This window comes from Microchirus variegatus (genome assembly GCF_963457635.1).
Source record: "Microchirus variegatus genome assembly, chromosome: 17".
Lineage (NCBI taxonomy): Eukaryota > Metazoa > Chordata > Actinopteri > Pleuronectiformes > Soleidae > Microchirus > Microchirus variegatus.
This window is the reverse complement of record NC_139818.1, coordinates 24,795,199-24,818,096: the sequence shown is the minus strand read 5'-3', so window position 1 is coordinate 24,818,096 and position 22,898 is coordinate 24,795,199. Positions and strand designations below refer to the sequence as shown.

Genomic DNA, 22,898 nt, shown 5'->3' with positions numbered 1-22,898 from the left:
GTTAGACACTGTGATCCAGGTTAGAATAAAGCTCAAGAGACTAATGAATACATTATTCCAATGAAAATAGAAACAGAAGCATGGGTGTTGAGAGGTGATTCTGTTCTGCACATGTCAGCAGTGTCTCTCTCTCTGTGAGATATGGTTAATGGCTGATGGTTAAGCCTCTGGGTCAAAGCACTCCTTTAATTCCACTATACCATGTGCTGCATAATTATCATAATACCTTATGTTAGAGAGTTATTTTAAAACAGCAGCCTTTTCATAACTTTTACTCCACATATATATTCCATATGCAAATACAACCTGGACTCTTATGTATAATAGCAAATTAAAGTCATATTCCAGCTAGAATGTACAGAGTGTATATATATATGAAGAATACTGTATGTCTTTATTATAATAATGTGAATATTCATTATATCTAAAGTCATTTTGACTTTACAATGAGACTAACAAAAAAATAATAAATGCATAGTAATAAATATTAGTAAATGGTCATTAAAATAATACATGTAGAATGTGGTTTATTTTGACACATTTGGACCTCCATACACTCTGGTTCTATGGTTATATGGTTGTGTGGTTATATGGTTCTATGATTGAATGGTTCTGTTGCATCAAACAAAAGAAGATATAATAAACAATTCCACAGTGAACACAGTTTCCAGTGGATTTGCGCTGCATGCTGAGTTCAGCTGTTTCCCCACAAAACACTGACTTCAGGGTTCTGTTTCTGCAAAACACGACAGACACAGAAGCAAAGAGTGGAGCAGGGACGTCATCAGTGTGTAGATTCTCACCAAGGGGGGGCGCTCATGTGCATTTTGCACTTCAGGAACTCTTATTTGCACACACATTTTGTAATTTTCCCTCTGTACAACACCACAATGTACTTGAAACTAAACAAATCAGGGATTGAATGCAAAAATCGCACAAACCTTTGAGGAATTATAAGCATTTTCATACATTATTGTCCAGTTTCAGAGGCTCCTGTAGAATTGACTAAAAGGCCAGGTGTGTTTCATGGACAGGTGTGACCCATTACCTCGTTATTCTGTGTCAGAATAAGAAGATGAAGTTCTGCAGCCGACTGCAAGTGTTGAATTAGCGTTTTGAGGCTTTTTTTTCAACTGAACTGTTCAATGCGACATCCAGAGAGTTGTCAATGCACGTGAAGAAGACCCTATAGACCATCTTCTGACTTCTGACTCCTTAAACCTTTAGATTTAGGGGTGGACAAATCTACCAATTTTGGTACGTTCTAAAGAAGAAGGAATCCACCGGTGAACTCGGAACCAAAACCAAACTAAAAGACCTGGAAGAGCAGAGAAGATGGTGGATAAACACAGAATTCTTTTGTAGGTGAAGAAAAAAAACCTCTAGGAGGTAATTGCCAAAGTCTACGATGTTGGTGAGTGATCACCTCCCCATCACATAATGTTCAGATAGACAGGACGTTGCTAACAGAAGGACGATCCTTGGTGGAACGTGAACAGATAATAAAGAGAGAATAATTCTAGGTTAATTGGCTGCACAGTGATCACATGACTCTTATCACAGTGAGACTGGTGAGCTTGTCCTCGTCAGTGATGGATGGAGGTTTATCTTCTCCTCACCTCAGCTGCAGATCTCTTCTTCATGTTGTCATTTCTGGGGCTTCAGTGACTCGTATGTAGGTCAAGATGGAGGCAGAGAGAAACACAAGGGGAAGTGATTTATTTTACTCTTTCCTATGAAAAAGAGATGAGTTTATGTTTTTTATCTGTTAGTCTATGAACAGCATGACTTGAACATTTGAGGAATGACTTTGATGAAATGGAAGCAGAGTTCATGTTTTATAAACATAAACAGATTAGTGTGGGTGGAGCCTAAGTGTCAACGTCAGCTGTGGGAATTTGAACTCTCGTTTTGAAGCCTCGAGATTTACCGAATAGGCCGAGGCCACGTTGACAGTTTTTGCAAACAGAAGTTCAGAGAATTCTCCTATTGGACAACTGTCAATCACACTGGTGTCCACTTATGTGTGATTTCATCCGGCTACTTCATGGTTCATATAAATGGAAAAATAACTTACAAAACTGAAATCATGTTCTATCGAAGAAGAGGGACAACGTTGTAACTTATGTGCGAATTGGAAGCTCATTTTCCCATAGACCTTTGCTTTCCTTCCATTCAAACTGAGTTATTTTTTGCGACCAGTGGAGTTGCCCCCTAGTGTCTATATAATATATTCTCGCTTCTTATTTGGCTTTAGGACAAACCTAGAAGACTACATCCATTTAAAAAAAAAGAAATAAGGTCTATGGCGTAGCCTCATTTTGGGGGTATGATGCAACTCCCTGCTCTGCAACGCCCCCTGCTGCTGTAATTATGCAGACTTTTTTGAGATTGGTTTTTATTTGGTTCTTTATTTCAAATGGTTTAAAATGATATATATTAAAGCGACCGATGCAGAGAAATTGGTTTTGATGCATTGGTAACGTCTAATTAAAGTAAGTCACTGTAGGATTTGTTCTTGGGTTCCCCCTAGAGTTGGGAAATGGTATTGTCATAAAGTTATAGATGAGTTGATGTATCTGCAAAATTATCTCAGGGACTTGATTTTTGACGGTTGAACTCCAACATTGATGTCGCTCTAACCGTGAGAAAACTCCACCATGCTAACTCACTTTAGCACGGAGGCTCGTCACAGTCACAGTCGAGGGCGGTCGTGAACTTCTGTTGACGGCTGTGAAAGTTTCTGAGACGCCGTTTACACTCTGCATGTGTTTGACTCTGTGTGTGTGTGTGTGTGTGTTCGTGTGTGTGTGTGCGTGTGTTGGCGCTGCAGGATGATTCCTAATCTGGATTACCATGTAGTGCATGGCCACGCTTTTTCATAATCACGGTGGTGAGCTGTGATTCTCTGCAGCACATGACACATCTGGACGCTCAGAGAGAGAGAGAGAGAGAGAGAGAGAGAGAGAGAGAGAGAGAGAGAGAGCGAGCTGATGCTCCTCATGCTGCCTCAGTCTCTCGCTCACATGGAGCAGCAGAGCAGCAGATGATGGTGTGATGATGTCTTTCTTTTCTCTGGTGAGTAACAGCATCTCCTCGTCTTTTTGGCTGCAGATGTTTGTGTTATTTACTCCTGAAGAGAAGAAGAAAATGAATGATCTGTTTAACTTCATCTGCACGTCGCTGTCACTCATCCCACAGTGAAGCTGTCAGAGTTAATATCATCCTGTCATCGTCGCTGCTTTTCATGTTAGGATTACATGCTGTGTTGGTTTTATTGTGCTTGTAGTTTTTAGTTGAAAAATGTGTCAGTGTCTGTCTGAAAATACTGCTCAGTTTACCTGATCACATCAGAATCTAATCAGATTTATAGTCTAAAGTGTTTGAAAATCAAAAAAATACAACACAAAGTGGTAGTTTTATGTTCAAAGTGCCAAGTAATCATGATTATACGCAGTTAAAAACACAATTTTGAACTGATTATTCAGTCATTCAAGTCTGTTTTCAACATGCAAATGAATTCCCCAGAGCCCCAGTGTGACGTATACAATATTTGCATTATTATATTGGATTATAAGTGGATTTTATTTACATGTGACTAAAAGAAAGGGTTTGTTTTCCTTGAAAATGGCTGTAACAAACATCGTAGAAATCGTAGAAAAGCCTGTGGCGTAACTATAATACGTAACGCTTCATATCTTACAGCCCACTCACATTTAACTACGTTCAAAGAAGGTGTGAAGAAGAAGAAGAAGAAGGGACTGCTTTACATAACACGCACAAACGTTTCCTGTAGAACAAAAAAGAAATGAATTTTGGTTTTAAAATCTCTTCAGGGGGTTAGTTTACAACGTGTTGATTCTAAAATTTCTAATTAAAAAAAGAAGCTCGGGGGGAAATTGTTTTGCAGTTAGCGACACTAAAAAAAAACAACAGTAAAACAATTTAGCGTTGATTGCACACGGAACAAATGGAACATTAATTATATTTGTCGGTTCTGACTCCAGGAGGGATGAACTTTACTGTATGTAGATAAAAGAGAAGAACATGGGTTTTTATTATTTTTCACTGACTTTTCCTTCACGTTCTCACTTTGTACATTTGATATTAAACATAACGAAAATCTGCACATTTAGTTTGGGACACCAAAATAAACCCATGTGGTCCTGAACCAACCGTGCACACTCTTAAATAAAAGTGCTAAGTAGAACCATATAAGGTTCTTCAGCTTGTCCTCATAGGAGAACCCTTTTTGGCTCCAGGGAGAACCTGTTTTTTCTTTATAAAGATTCCACCTGGAACCCTTTTAAACCCTTAATTCAGGAAAGGGGTTATAAAGGGTTCTCTGGATCAAAATGGTTCTTACTGGAACCATTAATGTTACCAAGAACAATTGAAAAACCCTTTCTTCGGGAAAGGGTTTTTCAGAAGCAAATGGCTCCAGGTAGAACCTCAGTCCTTGTAGAAGAACCCTTTTGGAACCCTTATTTCTAAGAGTGTATCCACTAAAAAAGGGACCAAAATTTCTGTATAACTGCTTAAAAATGCACAAAGTTACATATCAACATGATATTTGATCAGAATTTGGACTCAAGCATTTGTTTATGCTCGTAAATGTGGGGATGTGGGAATTCGATATAATAACATGCTCATTGTTTTCATAGGTAGTTGCAGCTCGAGTGGGCTCGGCTCTAAAAATGGAGGGTGACACAGTCGATGGTATCAACCCTGGGTCACAGAGATGAGCCGGTTTGGAAACAAATTCCACCAAATGTTGGTTTAGCCCATAATCCGGCCGTGTGATTTGTCAGATTTCACAGTAAAACCCCTGCATTAATGTTAATCTGAGATTGTTACTGTTGGTGTCTGATCTGAGGGTGACGCACACACACACACACACACACACACACACACACACACACACACACACACACACACACACACACACACACACACACACACACACACACACACAGACAGTTTCACTCAGTAAAGAAGTGATCAGACACTCTGAGCAGATGTTACATTTCATGTCAAAGTCGTCATGTGATCACGTCGTGTTTGACGCTCGGCCTCGTGGAATCATTTTCACAGGAGTTCACGTGTTTGTCGCTTTACAAACGTGAAATTAGTGTTACACGCTGAAAATAGAAGCTCAGACAGTGTAGAGACTGTTCCCTGTCACTATGACAATTACAAGATCATAATAGTACTAAGAGAATACAGACACAAAACTACTGTAAAGAGACACAAACAGACTTAAGATAACTACAAAGAGACACAAACATACTTAAAACAACTACAAAGAGACACAAACTCAACACTAACATGGAATTGTGTCGTCGTTAACCTGTTATATTCATTGATTTAACTTCAAGTTCTTCTTCTCACCCTGAAGACGAAGGTTTGATGCTGTTGTTGATGCTGTTGTTGTTGATGATGATGATGATGATGATGATGAAGGTCTGATCTGTCTCTGTGACGCTGATCTTCTTCACCCTCCATTTTGGGTGAGAGCAGATTAGTCATAGAAACCAGCAGCTGCTGTGGAGCGTCGCTCTGATGCAGTTATGTAAATGTGAAAGTGTTGTTTCCGTCTGATCTGGTTAAGACTGAGTCTCCGCTGATGTGTTGACGAGTGCGTTGGTTTAGACAAAGATCATTTATAACAACGTATGTCACGAGGAGAACGACAGCAGAGCGAATACAGACTTACTGTGATGTATTTGTGACATAAATGTTTCCTCGTGAACTCAAGGACGTTCGATCGAACCCCCGACGACATCAGTCGCCCTCGTTTGTGCCACATTTGGGGGAAGAAAATCTATTCTGTCTATTTTGGTGTTTCCTCTAAAGTCTGTGGAGTAAGTGGAGCGACAGCTCAGGGAGAGAGAGATTCACAGCCTCCAGATTAATGTTGTTTAACTGCTCAACAATAACAATAACTGACAGGGTTGGTTAATAACTTATAAATCACCGTCTTTCCAAGGAAACAAACACCTCGTATCAAAGCACTGCCAACTTTCTCATTTCTAATTTATCTCTTCTTTTTATGACCTTTTTGAAACCACTTAAAGTGGAATTTGATGCCAACTGCACAACAAGAACAGATTGAATCGTATAAACGAGGAGAAGATTGGATTTAAAAGCCAGAGAAAATGATTGCGCTGTGATTTCTCGAGACTAAACAAACGGATAATGTGCGATATAAAAAAGGACAATGAGCCAAAACAGTGCAAATTAACATGTAATAAAAAAACGTTGACAGTTTACAGGGAAGAAGTTCATCTGTGTATGTGTTGATTAAGTTACAGAGAATGTTTATTAATGTGTTAATGTACAACAAACCAATATTTGAAGACTTTATGGGCCAATTCCAATTCCTATCTTAACCCTCAATCTTAACCTCAAGCTCAACCCTTAATCTTAACTGGCCTCAAAACCAAGTGTTGAGGGTTATTTTGTCACTTAGAAATGGGACACCCCTTAAATGCAGATACGTCTTCAGACTGTAGGGGGCAGAATAACGCAAAAGCTGCGTCCAGTCTGTCAACTCCAAAAAAGAAGAAGAAGAAGAAGACATTTACGTCAGGATTATTTATTCTGATCCGTTTGTCAGTCAAGTTATTAGGTTGTCAGTTAGTTATAAGATGATACTCATACAAATATTCAGCTGACAGTTACCACACACCACGACTTATTGAAAAGTAAACCACACCGGCCGACTATTGACAAAAGATGGTAAAATAAAAATAAATGTTAGGCAACAATGACGTCAGTAATCCATAATATGGGCCTAAACTAAGATCATTTTTATATCTCTATTAACAAAGAAAATACTTCATTTGTACTCGTTTCGCTGCTTTCGACGCCATCTTTGTTATGTGAAAACACGCACTGCATTCTGGGTAGCCCTTGCTCCCAAGCGTGGTGTTGGAAAATCTCAGTATTGAGGGCGATACAGACCTTAAACTTGACCTCAACTTAATTTTTCTGAGAATCAGGACAGAACTTGGACTAGAGGGAGAACATTTTTGAGATTGAGGGTTAAGCAAGGAATTGGAATTCACCCTGTATCTCTTAAAGGGGCAATAAAAGCCCCAACATGCACATTCCAAGGGTTATTTCAGATATGTAAAGGGTCATTTTGCCCCCAGACCTCCAACAATGTCCGACTGCGGTAGCTTGACCATGTTTATCTGTATTTATTCTCTTTCAGTGACTCGTCGGTGCCACGGCTGTGCGATGTAAAGTGGAGAAAAATGGCACACAACGGAAAAAATGGGGAGAAAGGAAGTGATGATAAAGAAGGCGATAAAGATGGCGGCTCCTCTCTGGGGACCAGAAGGCATCTACCTCGAGGGATTGTGATCCAGCTGACTGGGACAGAAGGAGAATGGGACAGTTTAGACGACAGTGAGCTTATCTTCTCCCTGGATCGTGACGAGGACTGCCCTTCCATATCGCTCTCTAAAGAGAGGCATCTTTCCGCGGAGGATGACGGACGGTTGCAGTCGCAGTCTTTCCATGTCCCTTTGTCGCCGTCCTCGCCAGACTCTTTGGGGAACTGCTCTGCCACGAGAGCCAGTTTCCTCTCTCCGGGCCGGTCCTCGCCGACCACCCGACCCCTGTCGAGCCTGGTCAAGTCTCTCTCCACGGAGCTGGAGCTCAAAGAAGGCTCCACGCTCCGACCCAAGCCCTTTCTCAACCTCGTGAAGTCGATTTCGACGGAGATTGCCCACTCTGAACCCGAGGTGTCGCAGTCAAAGTCGGACTCCCGCCTCAACCTGCACCTATGGAAGCAGCTGACTCAACCGAAATCCCGCAGCAACGGCGACTCTCGCACCGCGCCGCCATCTCCGAGCTCCCTCTCCCCGAGCGGAGAGGCTCTGAGGGGAGGCTTCTTCAAGATGGAACTGGAGGACACCAAGAGGAAGCTCTCGGAGGCCATGCACGAACCTCTGAGCAACATGTTCAGTAAGATCATGAGAGAGGAGAGCGTGGGCAGCCCCAAACACCAGGCCAAGACCCAGGCCTGTCACCAGGTCGGCTCCAGGGGTTTGGGTCGCGAGAGCAGCACGGACACCAATCTTTCAGAGTCGCCCGTGAGGAGCGTTAGAAAAACAGACGCCGACGCGGCGTTGCCCGTGTTTGACTGGCCTTCTGTTAAACGAGTTCACCACAGCTCGTGTCCGGTTCATCAGCAGAGACTTCACCACAGGGACGAGGAGCTGGAAATATGCACAGAAGGTGATGTAATGCAAGTGTTTGCCACAGAGACACGGAGGCAGGCGAGGAGACCACCTGCTGCCGGCTCTCAGGTGCCGCTAGCGCCATCTGAACAGATCTCACCTCCTACTCAGCAACCGCGTCCTCTGCCGCAAGTGAGTTTGTTCTGCGTGGGAGTGTTGTCTTACGGATATTTCATCCTTCCTCTCGGTCCGTACCTCTCCGGTCTGGCTCTGGGGTTAGCGCTGGGCTTCTTGCTCGGACTGCTCCTCATCAGGATCGGCTCCTCCAGGTCTCCAGGTTGTCAGGCTCCTAGCAACGCACGGGCCCGGACCTTGCTTGGGGAGGTGATTCCGACAAGTGGTGCCATTCACGCCGAGCCTGAGATCCTCAAGGTAAATGGTAGGGTTAGGGTTGGGGTTGGGGTTCAGCTAACCCTTACCCTAGGGTTAGGCTACGCCGAGCCTGAGATCCTCAAGGTAAATGGTAGGGTTAGGGTTAGGGTTGGGGTTCGGCTAACGGGTAAGGGTTAGGCTACGCCGAGCCTGAGATCCTCAAGGTAAATGGTAGGGTTAGGGTTGGGGTTCGGCTAACCCTAACCCTAGGGTTAGGCTACGCCGAGCCTGAGATCCTCAAGGTAAATGGTACCATGACACAAAAAAGCAAGACTTTTTCAAATATGGGTTAGGGTTAAGCCCACTTTACATTACACTTTTCGTGACAGCGGGACTGGAGACAAAAGAGAATTCCCGCTGTCTTCAAATTTTTCTCACGACAACTGCGAAGCGGTCGCCCGACAACTTCAAAGTGCGTATAAAGAGAACGTGTCGGGCTCGCGACAGCGGGAGGTCAGGGTTTAGGCGGTTAGCATAACGCGTGCGCTAATTAGCATATACCGCGGGACTTTTGTTCCCAAAAAAAAATGTCTGATACCAACACACAGACAACATAATAGTCCTTGTATTAACAAATGAATTAATACTTGTTTCCTAGAATATTGCATGTTGCCAATGGCACCTTTTTCAGGGATGATTTGTCACCTCGTTTTCACCTCATATTCAGCTATTTCAGTCTCGTCAATGCAAGAACTGGCCAAGCAGCCTCAAGACGATACTTCAAAAACTATTTTCCTTTGTTTTTATTGTATTATATCATGATAAGATGGAAAGAAAGACGTATGAATGACTAATTCCCATTGTCGAACAGACGGTCACCAATCCTGTCAATTACCATTTTGCTCCGACTCAATTGTTATTCTAACGTTTTTGTACTTGAAAACTAATTCAAACCGATCATATTTCTGACTGTTTTGTGCTTTGACATGAACCGCAGTCGTCCATCAAAAATACACATTCCACACCAATTAACAAGAATCTGCTCCTCGACATGTTCCATGAAAATACACGAGGGGAAACAGAATGCAATTAAAGCCTTTACTATAGTAAAATAAAAAGTGCTGGAGATGTGGAGGTAATTACTGCTCTTCTCCTGGTTCAGTTTGACACAGGACAACAGCAGAGGACAGTGAGCACCAGACACTGTCAGCTCCAGAGGCAATTAGTGCAGGATAAAAGCCGGGGAGAGCTTTAATCTGTCAGGGTCCAGAGAGTTGTTTTTGGTGATGGTCGGGAATGAAACGGGGAGGTTTTCTGTCATCGGTTCAAACTAATTCCCGCTTGTTTCATCATAAGCAGCTTGGCTTCAGTCGGTGACCTGACATATTACAAACATCTGCATCTGCCTCCGTCGTGGAAGTTGTGTAACAAGCTTTCAGCCGACACACGGACCGCCTTCATTAAAAACTTTACTCCCTCACAAAATGGCTGCCGTGAAAAGGGTCTGTTTGTTTCTACTCTACTCTGTGGTTACAGTTAGCTTAGCTTAGCAAAGGGGGGGTAAACAAATGTTAACAAACAAACTTGGATCTTGAATTGTAGTTACATTAGCTTAGACATGACATGTCAGTAGGTTAGCTTCGTTAAGGTATTAGCTTAGTGAATTAGAAATCTAATAAACTTAGCTTATTTATGATAATAGCATAAATAAGCTATGTAAAATAGGGAAGCTAATTAGCTTAGTTAAGATATTAAATAAGCTATGTAAAATAGAGAAGCTAATAAGCCTAGCTTAGTTCAGATAATAGCTTATGTAAGCTATGAAAATAAGAAAAGTTAATAAACAGGGTTTATTTAAGATAATAGCTTATGTAAGCTATGAAAATAAGAAAAGTTAATAAGCTTAGGTGAGATATTAAATAAGCTATGTAAAATAGAGAAGCTAATAAGCTTAGCCTAGTTCAACTTCAATAAGCTATGCAAACCAGAAAAGACAATTAGCTTACAGTAGTAAAGACATTAGCTTAGATAAACTATGTCAAATAGAAAAGCTAATAAGCTTAGCCTAGTTCAGATATTAGCTTCAATAGGCTAAGCAAATTACAAAAGACAATTAGCTTACAGTAATTAAGACATTAGCTTAGATAAGCTATGTCAAATAGAAAAGCTAATGTCCAAAATAGCTTTACTTTCTAAACCATCATGTCAAATAAATGTATATATGACACCATTTGTTGTTGTGTCACTGTCACTGTCAGTCATTCATCAGCCTTTTCTTAATGGACACTGTGTGACTTACTGTCTATTTGGATCAGATAAGTGAGAACTTAAGTGGCTGATTTTCTTAACCCACAATTACCCAATAAACTGGAACTGCAACCGAGTTAGCCGACAATTAACCTCTGTACAATACAGTACAAAGTATTGTGTGATTACATAATTGTAACATTGTAACCTCTCCCTGCTCTACAAACTGTTTAATAATTGTGGGACATTCCAAATCTTTACCACCTGTAATTTAGAGCTTTGAGTTCTCGAGCACAGAAACATGACCTGTTTTCAGATCTGTGTTAAGTGATTTATTTTTATCACTCACTTGAAACTGTGTGTGGTGTTGATTTAAATCAGCACTTATCGTCCGTCTTTTTCAGGGCTGGATGAACGAGACACACGATTACGACCCCGAGACCTTCCACCCGGCTCAGACTCACTCTGTGTTTGCGACGCTGGACGGTTCCCGTCTCCGTCTGGACTCACCGAGGACCAACGTCAGCCGCAGGGCCGCGTACGACGAGAGGGTCCACGACAACGTCTTCATCAAGTCACGCTGCTTTCAGCTCGCAAACAGTAAAGTATGAACATCCTGTTTGTTTCTGAGGCTGTTTTACTGTTTCATTTACTGTCAGTGAAACTAATGCATATACGGTATGTACATTAGTGTTAGGATGGAATGATACGCGATAAGTTTAAGATACATTTTCAAAATGATGTAACTTTTTGGGATTTTTTTGTAAAATTACGACATTTTTTAACAATTTTTAGCAACATATTTGATATTTTTTAATAACATTTCAACAGTTTTTATATTTTTTATATAAATTGGTTGCTTAAGTAGCAACTTTTGGTAACATCTCAACATTGGGGGGTAAATAGCATACGTAATATTGTTTAAAGTTTTTAACATTATGTAACTTTTTTGTTAGCATAAGTAAAGAAGCCTTAGCTAGCATAAGTAGCATGTTTTTGTGACGTTTTTATTTCAACATTTGGTTAAAAAAAATTAGCATACATAATATTTTTTGTTTCTAACATGTAACTTTTTTGCTAGCATACGTAAAGAAGCCTTAGCTAGCATAAGTAGCATGTTTTTGTGACGTTTTTATACTATACGTAATATCTTTTTCTAACATGTTTTTATATATAAAGAAAATTGGTAGCTTAAGAAGCAACTTTTTGTAACATTTTAACATTTGGGGAAAAAAATAGCGTACATAATATTGTTAAAAGTTTCTAACATTATGCAACTTTTTTGCTAGCATACGTAAAGAAGGCTTAACTAGCTACTTAAGTAGAATGTTTTTGCGACCTTTTTATAGTTTACATTATATTTTTTTCTAACATGTATTTATAAAAAGAAAAGTAGCAAGTTTTTGTAACATTTCAACATTTGGTAAAAAACAAAATAGTACACATAATGTTTAAGATTTACAGGACAGGAAATAGTCCCAGTTTACACCAGATGCTTTAATATTCTGGTCATTATTTTGTATTTTTTGCAGAAAACAGCTTTGTAAAACCACAAGGAAAATAAAAAATATTGAAAATCGTTCATTTGAAACAATTAAATTGAAAATGTCTGGGTAAACTGGAAAGTAATAAACAGTAACATCAAACTATTAAATGTTTCTTATCTATTTTTAAGTGACATATGTGTCAGTTTAACAGTAGTGTATGGCTTCTCTCTCCTCACAGGTCTTTCTGCTTCCATCCGTGTTGGCAAATAAAAGGCTGTGGAACCCAAAATATCCCGTCTGCATCCAACTGTCCGCGGCAGAGCAGGAGGACGACGGAGACGACGAACCAGACGTCCGTGACCTCACGACCTCTCTTTACCTCTTCGGTCGCACGGGACGCGAGAAAGAAGAGTGGTTTCGTCACTTCCTGTTTGCGTCCGCGGACACGGAGAGGGAAGAGGAGGCGGAGAGACAGAGGCGTGACAGATGTGTGTCGGGTAGGAGGACAAATGATGATAATGCATTAGAGATGAGAAGGCTTCTCTATAAGGCATCTATATGTGTGTGTGTGTGTGTGTGTGTGTGTGTGTGTGTGTGTGTGTGTGTGTGGACTATGGATTACAAGCTCTCATTCTTTGCGTTTCAAAGCCGATCCCTTTTGAGGAAACACACAAATCCCACAATAGTCTGGTGACGTGGAATCAAATCTTTAATCTATCTTTTTTTTATTTTTTTTAAAATCTGATAGCGTATGGATTGACGCTTCTACTTAAAGTGATAGTTTATGTTATTTCAGCCACTTAAAGGGCCAGTATGTAACATTTAGGGAGGGTTTAGTTGATAGAAATTGAATAAATGAAGTAAATAAATATGTTTTTGTTAGCGTGTTATTACAGTGGCAGTTTTTATAGCATTAGAATCCACTTTTATATGTACTTTAGGTAAAGGCGTTGCTTTATGGAGGCTAGTGTCTTGTGTCATTGTGTTTCCACTTCCTCCATTGTGTTGCAATCTACAGTCTCACCAGTAGGTGTCACTATTTCTTACAAACTGGACCTCGTCATATCTGTATGACACGCCAAGGTCTATGATATCATAAGAGTAAGTTTTCCGACTTAAGTTTGCAAACCTCTCACTCTCCCGCTCCAAAGTCCATAGAGAAAATCAGCGTTTTTAGCTAGCAGGGAAACGGGAGCTGCTGGTCCACTGCTGCCTCCTGTGGTCAGTTTGGGTCACTGAAGTAAAACTCAGTGACTTTAGTTAAGGGTGTTGCTTTATGGAGGCTACCGTCTTGTGTCATTGTGTTTCTACTTCCTCCATTTTGTTGCAATCTACAGTCTCACCATTAGGTGTCACTCATTCTTACAAACTGCACCTCATAATATGTATATGACACGCTAAGGTCACGCTAATGATATCATAAGAGTAACTTGTAAACTGACGTTTGCAAACCTCTCACTCTCACGCGCCAAAGTCCATAGAGAAGATCAGCGTTTTTAGCTTGTGTGGTCCACTGCTGCCTCGTGTGGTCAACCAGGTGAGTGTTTTTTTCTCTTCTGCAGGAGATCCAGCACCAGCACAGAGCAGCTCCATCCTAAACAACAGGAGAGTGTGCAGCAGTGATGACGATGACGCCTGCACACCTCCACCTCCTCCTCCTCCTCCTCCTCCTCCTCCTCCTCCTCCTCCTCCTCCTCCAGCCTCCTCCTCAGTCCCTGCTCCTCACTGCACTCAGACCTCCAGCGGCACCAGGAGCCACCCGTCGCCGCTCGACTACCCCAGCTACATGTCTCGTCTCCTGGCCACAGAGGACACGTCCCCCCTGTCCAGTCCTGTAGGGGGCAGCAGCAGCACAGAGACGAGTCCCACCCTCAGGGCAAAGGTCAGTCACGCTCACAGAGATGAAATGTTCCAGAGTGAGAGAACGTTACAGGAGATACAACCTTCCTCCTCAGTGCACGTGTCACGCAGCAGAGCATCATGGGAGGAGCCAGACCGCCTGGGCCGACGCTCTCATTGGTCGGATCTTCTGGGACTTCCTGCGGGAGAAGCACTGGACAGACGCTGTTTCACAGAAGATCCAGAAGAAGCTGAGCAAAATCAGAGTGAGTGTATGACACAGTTATGAAGAGGACAGGTGTGGACAGGTGAATGATGAGGACAGGTGAACGATGAGGACAGGTGAACGATGAGGACAGGTGAATGATGAGGACAGAGGACAGGTGAATGATGAGGACAGGTGAATGATGAGGACAGAGGACAGGTGAATGATGAGGACAGGTGAATGATGAGGACAGAGGACAGGTGAACGATGAGGACACGTGAGGACAGATGAATGATGAGGACAGGTGAGGACAGGTGAATGATGGAGACAGGTGAACGATGAGGAAAGAGGACAGGTGAACGATGAGGACAGGTGAACAATGAGGACAGAGGACAGGTGAATGATGAGGACAGGTGAATAATGAGGACAGAGGACAGGTGAATGATGAGGACAGGTGAATAATAAGGACAGGTGAATGGTTGATGAGGACAGGTGAATGATGAGGACAGGGGACAGGTGAATGATGGAGACAGGTGAGGACAGGTGAATGATGAGGACAGGTGAATGGTTGATGAGGACAGGTGAATGAATGATAAGGACAGGTGAATGATGAGGACAGGGGACAGGTGAATGATGAGGACAGAGGACAGGTGAATGATGATGACAGGTGAATGATGACGACAGGTGAATGATGACTGATGTTGTCTGTCTTCTTGCAGTTGCCTTACTTTATGAACGAGTTGACTCTGACAGAGTTGGACATGGGCAGCTCTATGCCTCACATCACTGCTGCCTCCAAACCAGCGTTTAACCACAGAGGTGAGTACGGTGGCACACACACACACACACACACACACACACACACACACACACACACACACACACACACACACACATATGGACTGTGGTCATGTGACATGAGCAGAGTCTCTGCAGAGCATCAGATCAGACGTTGTTATCCTGTTGTAATCTCTACGACACGACCTTTGACCTTTACACCACTGTGAGGACCAGAAAAACTGGTAAACCACATCAAGTGAGGACATTTTGTCTGATCCTCACATTGTGTCTCACTTTAAATGTGACTGTTTATGAGTTAAGACCTGGTTTTATTCTTATATCAGGTTTAGATTAAGGATTAAGGGTTAGGGTTTAGGGTCTACAGAGACTCAGACTTCATTATTTACAGAATGAAAACAATGTAAACAGCTTCAGGGATGACGTTGTTGTGGAATCTTTACCCACAGGGCTGTGAGGACAGCGTCCATGATGGAGGGGTTAATATGAATGTCCTCTCTAAGAATGCTGTACAGGAATGTGTGTGTCCTCACTACTAGATTACCTTCATTTCAGGTTCTCCCTGTTCTGTCCACATGTGTCACCGTTTATTACTAATTCAATTCCCCCGCCTCCATAATCCTCCCAGTTAATCTGCCCTCCACAGCAGTCAGTGTCCAGATTAGGCTGCATGTAGTTAGCATGTATTTTTTTGTGGACACAGTGGATTGACAGTGACCCGCTGCTTGCGCTGCCCCCTGCAGGTGTGTGGGTGGAGCTGCAGCTGGTCTACACAGGTGTCCTGCAGATGACCCTGCAGACCAAGTTTAACTTGTCCAAGCTGGGGAAAGACGGCAGTCAGGAGGCGGAGCTTGGCAGCGAGATGCGGAACACACGGTCAGTGACACAAACACACACACACACACACACATTCTTGTACTTGCGGCGTACTGAGGACCGGGTAACAAATGCTGGCAAAGTGAGGACCAGCATTTCCACTTTATAAAGCAACACAATTGCAAATATCTACAGCATGAATGACATCTATAAAGAACTACTGGGTGCAGTACCATAAAGTGTCTGCAGGTGGAGCCCTAGAGCAAAAAGTGTGTGAAACACCAGGGCTGGAAAATGGGTTTTTGTACTAAATCTGTTAAAAACAGCAGTATAGCATGTTTACAACCTAAAGAAGTGATTTAAATGAAAACAAAGTGAGGACCGGACAAAATGTCCTCACTTTGTAAAAATGACCTCACTTTGTTGGTTAAAAACCCTCACTGGTCCTCAGTATGCTGCAAGTACAAGAACACACACACACAAACATGTTTTTATATCTTAGTGAGGACACCTCATACATTACCTACACTCTTAGAAATAAAAGTGCTAAGTAGAACCATATAAGGTTCTTCGGCCTGTCCTCAAAGGAGAACCCTTTTTGGCTCCAAGTAGAACCTTTTTATAAAGGTTCCACCTGGAACCCTTTTGAAGGGTTCCACCAGAAACCCGTTTAAAACCCTTTATTCAGGAAAGGGGTTTTAAAGGATTCTCTGGATCAAAATGGTTCTTACTGGAACCCGTAGTGTTACCAAGAACACTTGAAAAACAAATGGTTCCAGGTAGAACCTCAGCCCTTGTAGAAGAACACTTTTGGAACCCTTATTTCTAAGAGCGTAGCCCCTTACACTAACGCTAACTAACCTAATTTAGCGCCTAGCCTTGACCTTTAATCTAAACCCTAATTCTAACCCTAACACCAGCTGCAGGTCGGTCCTCAGTGTGTTGGCCGACAGCGACGAGGAATCGTCCAGCGCTGGATCCTCGGATGAAGACGAGTTCCTTCTCTCTGAGCCTCAGTGTCTGCTCACAGACAAAGGATCCACTGCAGGAACTGAAGGGTAACAAAAAACACACATTTACGACTAATAAGTCAATTATCTTAAAGTGATAGTTCGGAATTTTGAACATAAGACGTATTTTCCAACTCAGTCAGTGTGATGGAGACGTCTGGAGACGTTTTCAAGAAATTTCATTCAGTTCTTCTAGTTGCAGAGTTCGCTGATGCTATGGCTAGCACAAGTCAATGATACAAGTTAGCATGGCGTTAAAAACACTCATACTGACTCCACAGTGAACCTGAGGCAAATCTATTGTAACAGCAGACTATCGATGTACATATCTGTGTTGATAGAATGTAACATAGTGCTGATAATTAGTTATTCATCATTAGTCCTATAATTTTATTTCTTTTTTTTAATCATCCTCGTGTTTTATTTTGTAGTTGCCTTTACTTCCTGTTTTATTTTGTATCCTTACTGCCTGTGTGTGTGTGTGTGTGTGTGTTCCCTCTCTCATTAGTAGCTGATCACCTTCACCTGTGTCTTTAGTCTCACTTCACTATAAAAGTCCTCGTCTTCACAGCGTCTCTGTTTAACTTACATGTTTTATTTTTGCTTTTCTGCACATTTTGTTTTGCTTGTGCGTCAAACCGTTCGATAAAATAAGGGTTTTGGGTTAAAAAAGGAACATTCTTGAATAAAATAACATTATAATGAGAGTTTTATTTGTTTCACCTTAAAAAACACAGGTTTGCTCCAGTTCTGTGACAAAAACAGGGAAATTCACAGTGATTTTAGGAGAAAAAATCCCATCATTATTACATAAACACTGTGATGTGAAAACTGGGCCGACGTCTCACTCCAGATGGCTTTCATTTACATTTACAGCTCCTCAAATGTTGATTTCTCATCTGAATACTGAAAACCTCCTCACAAACACTCTCTCCTCCTCTAATCCCATCTAATCTAAAATAATCTGCTCTCTCAGGACGGGGGGAGGCCGCACCGGGCGGAAGATTTTGAGATTCGTGGACAAAATCGCCAAATCCAAGTGTTTCCAGAAGGCGACGGAGAACGAGTTCATCAGGAAGAAGTTTGAGGAGATGTCCAACACGCCGCTGCTCCTCAGCGTGGAGGTGCAGGAGCTGTCGGGGACGCTGGTCGTCAACGTGCCGCCTCCCCCCACCGACAGGATATGGTACGACCTGAAAACGGGTATAAGAGAGGAAGAAAATCCACAGACGTTTGCGGTGTTTTAATGCGTCTGTTTTCTGGCGCAGGTACAGTTTCTGCGTTCCGCCCAAACTGGAACTTCACGTCCGACCCAAACTGGGAGAAAGAGAAGTGACTTTCTGTCACGTGACCGAGTGGATCGAGAGGAAACTGCAGGACGAGTTTCAGGTTCAACTGATCTATATTTACCATGATTGGTTAAGTATTAGGAGACCACTGACGCAAGGACTGATTTTCAATGTTTTAATCCTGAGAAAATGCAGACTCAGACCCAAGACCACACACACTGGCGTGGGAATAGATTTGTACGGTGGCCTGGAAGTGCAAGAGGATTTTTTGTTCGTCTCGGGTGAATTCCCACCGAATTTCTTGAAATTTGGCGCAACTAAATTTCGGCCCACTCTATAGGGATTTCACCAGTGGGGGGCGCTACTGAGTCCCTGAGAATTTTTGTCCGTTTTCACGCACGTTTAGGGGGTCAAATCGAGGTCCCTAATTATGACAAATTTCACTGAAGCTGTTCCGCTATATACAAAACAGACGTAAAACCAGTGACCAGATGACCGGGAATCTCATATAACACCACTTCCTGTCAACCTGGCTTTCAAAATAAGAGCCACTGACATTTGCCGTAATGTTCGCTGTATTAATAAATTCTATTAAAATAAAATAAATCTTTTAATGTCATTCCACAAGCCTCATTTTGACAGTTTTTATGTTAAATAGTATGATGAATAAACTTAGACGATCCAGTGTGGGAGGAGATTCCAGGGGTTTGTACGGTGGCCTGGAAGTGCAAACCAAATTATTACAAAATAACAAAACAAATTCACAATTCCTGACACGAATTTCACCGATGCTGTTCCTCTATAAACAAAACGGACTCGAAACCAGTGACCAGATGACCGGAATCTTATAAAACGCCACTTCCTGTCAACCTGCCTTTCAAAATAAGAGCCACAGACTCCTGTCCTTTTTTTAAAAAATGTCCTCTTATATCAAACTTTTGCCTTAACGTTCACTCTATGAGTTAATTCTGTCATTCCACAAGCCTCATCTTGGCACAAAAAAAATCGCAATTGCACTTCCAGGCCACCGTAGATTTGGAATCTCACAGAAACTTTCGTTACTTAACGTGACTTCAGAATATAAACGGACAGACACGGAGGCGGAAAATAAGAATCACATATATACACAATCATTAAAAACCCACAAAGATGCAGGCGCCCCCTTGTGGCGATCCAAGACAAGAAATCGTACTCTATATTTTTCCATTTCTAATTCATTTATGACAGACCCGTAAAATACGTACGTCTCATCCTGGTTTTTTTTTCCTCCTCTCCAGAAAGTCTTTGTTCTGCCAAACATGGACGACATCTATTTACCGCTGATGCATTCTGGGACGGAGCCGCCTCAAGTGTCTGAGCCGCTGTCCACTCGGTCTCACTGCTCGTCCACGGAGTCCATCGAGAGGATCCCGTGTGAGGTTCCTGGGACAGAGTCGGACTAATTGTTTATATACATATATATATATATGTATATGTATATGTATATAAACAATTATATGTATATGTATATATATATTTTCACAGTAAAAGACAGTGAAGGTGAAGCTGAATGTCAGCAAACAGGACATTAAGGCTCATTTGCCTCTGTAGACGTATAAAGGGACAGAAATAATGGGACCAAGACACATGACTGTGAGCAGGGACAGATGGACACATGGACCAGTGTCAGCCACTCAACAATAGACCAATAAAACATCCTTTTTCTGGCTGTAAACTAACGTTTGTAAAACACTCTCCTCTGAACCAAACCTCATAGAGAAAATCAGTGTTTTAATGTCACAGTGACACAGGAGCTGCTGAGTCCTGCTGCCTAATTTGATGCGTTTGTGCCACTTGTGTCAAATCAAATGAAGGATTTAAAACACAGAACTAATAAAATAATAATTTTGAACAAACTGACGGAGGCAGCCGTGGATCCACAACCCCTGTGTGCTGTGGGTTAAAATCGATGGTTTTCTCTATGGGGTTTGGTGCGGGGAGAGTGAGGAGTTTTCAGCCAGAAAATGTTGTCCAACAGCAAGAAATGTAAGATATAACAGACTTAACCAGGTGTATCTTCATGTGTTCATTATGTATTGATTGTATTTGCTGCTGTGATTTACAACTTCGTGTCACTTTGGACGCGCAACGGCGGAAACGTTGCGCGTCCAAAGTGATGTAATGTAATTAAACTTTCCAAATAAAAAGAACGCTTGTATAATATTGGAATGATGAGACACTTTGTCTGACTTTCATGGCTTATGTAATCTTGATTAGAGCGTGAGAGCGTGGGACATTTCAAACATTCGTGTGTGTTATGTAACTGCAGTTGTGTTGTGTTGTGTTGTTTGTTTGTTTGGGCGTCAAAAAGATGCCTCACCTTTGACTGAAGTATATACGATACTAACAGGACGTTTGTCCGGTTTCTGCAACTCAATTCTCCTAAAGGTTGCACGCGTGTTTCAAGTGGTTTGGGAATCGAAATGCAAGAGAAACTGGTGGAAATGTGACATTTATTGCTTAAAAAAGACACATCAGCACCTTTAAAAAATGTGGGTTTAAATCAACTAAAAGTAGAATTGGAGCTTTCTCTACTATTGATATTTTTTTGTCAGTGCTTCCGTATAATCCCGAATAAATAGCAGCTATTGTTCTCAGGATTAAAACGTTGACCCCTAACGGCCAGATGGCTTCACCAAAGTGGACTCGTGGTCTTCAATCACATCATTTTTACAGACCTGAGGTCTTTCATTTATTCATTATAGTCCCTGTTGTATCCGTGAAACCTCAGAGAACCTTCAGACTCATATCTACGTGATTCACAACAATCCATCAATCAGTAAATATGAGGAACCATCTCCTCATAATGTCAAAACTATGACTCAGATATGTTTCTCGTCAACGGTCAGATGGCTTCACCAAAGTAGACACATGTCCAACACTTGAGGTCTTTCTTAACAATATTGGAAGAAGATCTCAGTCACTTCTTCTCAATAACATAACATTCATTTATTCATAATAGTTCCTGTTGCAGTTGTGAAACCTCGGAGAACCTTCAGACTCATCCCTACGTGATGCAAACATCTCGCAACGACCCATCAATCAATAACTATGAGGAACCATCTCCTCATAACGAGTAATAACTATGACTCAAGTGGCTTCTCACACTCGAGGTCTTTCTTAACACTGGAGGACGATCACTGTCACGTCTCCTCAATCACATCTTATTAGTTTATTGTGGAGACGCTCGGTATGATCCGACCTTCAGACTCATCCCAACAATCCATCAATCAATAAATATGAGGAAGTACCTCCGGCGCTTCCGTATTGTTCATTTCAGGTTGTTGGTAGTAACACGTTGACTCCACTCAAAAACAGTAAGGTGTGTCTGGACTCCTCAGGTGACCCTAAATCATGGTTTCACCACTGAGGTCTTGTTCAATTGTGGTATTTCTTAACACCCGTTGCAGTTGTGAAACCTTCAGACTCATCCAGGAGCGTAATGCAAACATCTCGCAACAGCCCATCGATCAATAAATATGAGGAAGTATCTCCGTATAATGAGAAAACGATGACTCAGATAGTTTTTCCTCCTCCTTTTGCTATTGTTCATTTCAGGTTCTATGGATTAAAACGCTGACTCCACACAAAGGCAGGGGTGTGTGCAGGTGGGTTTGGACGTATGCAACGTATGACACCTCACATGACCCCAAACGGACGGATTGGCTTCACCAAAGTGGACACATGTCCAACACTAGTGGTCTTATTTGATGCCGGTATTTTTTTAAACACTGGACAAAGAGACACAAGCGGCGGTTGAATGGTCGTTCCTGATGCCAGAAAAGGAAACAGGGGCAGGTTCATGATCACGTTTTTTCCCAGCGTGAAGTGTGTGATGACTCCTGTGTTTACTTTAGCGAGTGTAAAAAGAGTCATCAGCGCAATTTAGGTTTGTTCAAACAACAAGGAAACGTGAGGTGAGTCACGGGTCAGAGGTTTACTGCTGATGGGAAGACACTTCAACACACAATGGCCCTGTGTTTGTGTTTCTGTGTGTGTGTGTGTGTGTGTGTGTGTGTGTGTGTGTGTGTGTGTGTGTGTGTGTGTGTGTGTGTGTGTGTGCGTGCATTTACCATAACCAAGAATCTGGACTTTGGTACAAGTAGCAGTAAGTTTGACACGTTAATCACGCTGTCATCTGCATAGGTGGCAACAACAGATTAATGGGATTTTCCTGTGTGCTGTGTGTGTGTGTGTGTGTGTGTGTGTGTGTGTGTGTGTGTGATATCATTAGTTCACGTGTTTTAAAAGTTTGTTTAGTCCTCTTTATTGTTCGGCCTGAGTAATAAAATAAATTACTCTTATCAAAGCCAAATCACTTTTATTTTGAAAGTCATATTGCACGTGCAATACATGTGTGATTGTGTGAGCCGTTCTTTTTCATTTAGAAAATCCACCTTGTTAGTTTTCGTGAGCACATAGAGACTATTTTTTTTATTAGTATTGTCAGATGTGGTTATTTGAAATTTGTCTCGGAACTCGTTCGTTATACCTTAAAGAGAATCTGACAAACATTAGATACTTACAATTATTTTTGATTATTACAATAATTACATTTGGGAAGGACAGTGATTCCAAGCCTGTGTCTACTTCCTGTCCATCGA

At 41.9% G+C, this 22,898-nt stretch overlaps 1 protein-coding gene across 1 annotated transcript; it reads left to right on the top strand.

The window, feature by feature from the left end:
• Positions 1 to 7,262: 7,262 nt before the first annotated feature.
• tex2l (testis expressed 2, like) lies at positions 7,263 to 19,697 on the top strand (the record flags this gene model as incomplete). The annotated part of the gene is made up of 12 exons (XM_083903784.1): positions 7,263 to 8,624; positions 11,216 to 11,416; positions 12,537 to 12,795; positions 13,861 to 13,952; positions 14,034 to 14,180; positions 14,254 to 14,403; positions 15,062 to 15,161; positions 15,884 to 16,016; positions 16,877 to 17,014; positions 17,943 to 18,152; positions 18,235 to 18,355; positions 19,533 to 19,697. 12 exons carry the CDS (start codon positions 7,263 to 7,265, stop codon positions 19,695 to 19,697), a joined length of 3,078 nt encoding a protein of 1,025 aa, XP_083759910.1.
• Positions 19,698 to 22,898: the final 3,201 nt, after the last annotated feature.